The sequence below is a fragment of the Seriola dumerili genome, unplaced genomic scaffold, assembly GCF_002260705.1.
Source record: "Seriola dumerili isolate Sdu_G_001 unplaced genomic scaffold, Sdu_1.0 BDQW01011648.1, whole genome shotgun sequence".
In the NCBI taxonomy this organism is placed as follows: Eukaryota; Metazoa; Chordata; class Actinopteri; order Carangiformes; family Carangidae; genus Seriola; species Seriola dumerili.
Window position 1 is genome coordinate 1 of NW_019185903.1, and position 2,909 is coordinate 2,909.

The following is a 2,909-nucleotide window of genomic DNA, read 5'->3' on the forward strand; positions in this document are numbered from 1 at the left end:
AAGGAGACTGATGTGGATTCTGTCCTGGTCCTGGATCAGCGGACCAGCTGTTTACTCCTGCACGGGTCCAGAAGGTGGACTTGGAGAGGGTTTATGACAGACCATCATCATCATCAGCATCATTTAAACATTGAATGTGACAAAGTGAAAAAATAAAAACAAACGGCAGATAATAAATACTTTTTATTGATCAGTTGAACAGAAGTTGATTGACAGCATGCTGAACAGAGCTAAGGCACATGAAGCTGTGAGGTCAGAGGTCAGGAGGCCTCAGACTGGTTACCTGCTACCTTTGACACATTGGTTTTAAAAACACACCTGATCAGGTGAGACACCACATCATACAAATAAAACAAACTATGATTCAGTCCAATCAGGAAGCGGCTCACCCGGACAGAGATAAAACACTGCTGACAAGTCACCTGGTTGATCACCTTTCTGACAGGTCACCTGATTCAGGTGAAAGCAGGAAGAGGCGGAGTCAGAGCTCAGGACCTTTCATCAGCTCTTGGCCTGTTTCCTCTTCTGAACGAGCTCAGCCAACATCTTATAACGAATCATACATTCCTCCTGAAAAAAAACAACACACACCAATCAGTTATCAATCAGTCAATAATCAATTAGTAAACAGACACGTCGCTGGATGTGACCAGGTGTGTCCCCAGGATTCAGTCCCGATGACAACATTGTTTTATACGGTTTCCGAGTCATCTCACAGACAATGATATTAATCTATTATTACTCAGATACCAATCTGACATCAATTAGAGGATTCTGTGGTTCTGATGAAACCGGTTCAACTGCGTGCCCTCTCAGAGCGTGTTTGCTGCTGTGCTCTGATTGGATACTGCTTGTCTCCCATGACCTCATCAAGGTTTTGGCCACAAAGAACTTGACGGCTGACGATCATGTGAAGGTGATCAGGTGACCCAGACAGGTCTTTACCTTGAACAAGCAGGTCCATCCTGAGGGGCACGAATCTGGATTTCATACCGACTTGAGTGTCGTAATCTGCTGCAGGATCCAGATCTGCCACTGACCCTCATCATCGCCACTATTCATTTTATTATCATTATTAATTGCAGCTGTTGTTATTAAGTTACTTACTCTGTAGATGATGCAGTGTTAGCCCCACCCCTCCAAGAAATGAAAGAAAAAAGTCATTCAAAATGAAAAAATTAAACAACCAAAACATTTTACTTATGTTATTTACCTAATGTGTGTGCACTCGTTTAATCTGAGCTCAGTGAGAGAGTCTCTACTGTCATTTACTCTGAGGACAACTCGTCAGCTTCGAACACTGCGCATGAGAGTTTTTAAACACAGTCACTGTGGTGACGGTGGAGAGGACGCAGCAGTGGACCCAGCTGGACCTTGACCTAACCCTAAGTGGAGCAGGAGCTTCATCTGCTGTCCTGGTCTGGACTTCTACAGGTTTAGTAAAACAGTTCATCAAGCATCTTACAATCAGACTGTCAAGTGAACAGGTAGACTGTCTACCTGTCTGTCAGTCCTCACCTTGGTCTTCGCAGGGACCACCTTGGCGATGCGGTCCCAGCGTTCTGCGGTTCCTCGGGGGAACTGTTGCAGAGCAAGTTCCAGCAGTTTCTGTTGGTTCTGAGTCCAGGCAGCAGGGTCTGCCTTCTCCCTGCTTTCGTGAGGCTCCGCCTCGTCATCCTCCTCCACCATGGCTGGGTCGAAATCTCTCTGCCGACGACCTCTGACCTTCATCTCTTCCCCTCTTGCTGCTGCCGTCGAAGACTTCCTGTTCCTCCTGCGGACTGCTGGAGCTGCTTCCTCCTCTTCCCCTTCCTCTTCCTCCACACAGGCCCCTCCCAGCCTCTGCGTCATAGCACTGTCAGCAACAGGAAGTGACCTCACAGGAAGATGAGGGCCCTTTAGGTCTGACAGCTTCACCAGACCTGAAATAGAGCAAGGTTAACTTCAGCTGACAGTAGAAGCCGTAGAACCTGACACTGGCAGTAGAATCAGTTACAGTAGAAACAGCCTTCACCTGATGTGTGGCTCACGTTGTCTTTCGCCTGTTTGACTTTAGTCGTCACCTGTTGAAGGAAAAAGATTCTGTTGGTTTCAGTTGTTTAAAGGAACAGTCCCACATTAAATCAGGTTTCAGTTTCAGATTGAGGATGAGATTGCCTAGTTTAGCACAAAGGCTTGCTCCTAGCACTAGCTCCTAGCCTTTTGTTTACTGACTCCTTCAAGAACCAACACCTGAGCATGGTATAAGGGTTTGTATACCACCATGACCCTGGGAGGGTGAAGGAGGTAAACTGGTTCTGGATGAAATACCAGATTTTGAGAAAAGGTGAACTCTTCTGGATTAGAAAGACAGAGGATCTTTCCTGGAGCCAGGTCTCGGAGGGGAGCTCACTAAGGTACACCTGTTGGTCAGGGACACACCTGTGTGGATCCCTGTGGTTCACCCCGCTGTAAGGCTGGAGTTACCCCAGGCTACAAAAACTGGTTCTATGGATGTGCAATGTCACCACTGTGGTGGAGAAGGACCCAGAATTGATGCAAGGGGTAGAGGGACTCCAACTAGATACAGACTGGATCACCTCAACACACAGTACTGGCTCTTGAACCATAATCTAGAGAGGAGCTGACCTTTCCAGAACCGCCCAGGGTGAAAGACACCAGAGGTTTAGGGAGGCCATGGAGGAGGACTTGGCCCCAAAGAGGTTCTGGTAAAACATCACATAATTCAGGAGGGGGAGGCAGATCTTAGTGCAGACTATGTTCAGAGAAGAACAGCTGACCTGTAGTGATGATACTGTCAGACAGTAGCAGAAACACTTTGAGAAACTGGTCTGAAGTGAACTGGACTTGTCCCCATGGAGGAGGCAGAAATCTGGAAAAGTTGTTCACTCAGCAGTGAAAAATAAATC

At 47.1% G+C, this 2,909-nt stretch overlaps 1 protein-coding gene across 1 annotated transcript; it reads right to left on the reverse strand.

The window, feature by feature from the left end:
- Positions 1-179: 179 nt before the first annotated feature.
- On the reverse strand, positions 180-2,837 carry LOC111240090 (dnaJ homolog subfamily C member 1-like). Its single transcript, XM_022770067.1, has 4 exons — positions 2,781-2,837; positions 2,015-2,063; positions 1,519-1,922; positions 180-570 (listed from the first exon to the last, which is right to left on the reverse strand). The coding sequence occupies exons 3-4, from the start codon at positions 1,849-1,851 to the stop codon at positions 502-504; spliced, it is 402 nt and encodes a 133-aa protein (XP_022625788.1). The 5' UTR covers positions 1,852-1,922; positions 2,015-2,063; positions 2,781-2,837; the 3' UTR covers positions 180-501.
- Positions 2,838-2,909: the final 72 nt, after the last annotated feature.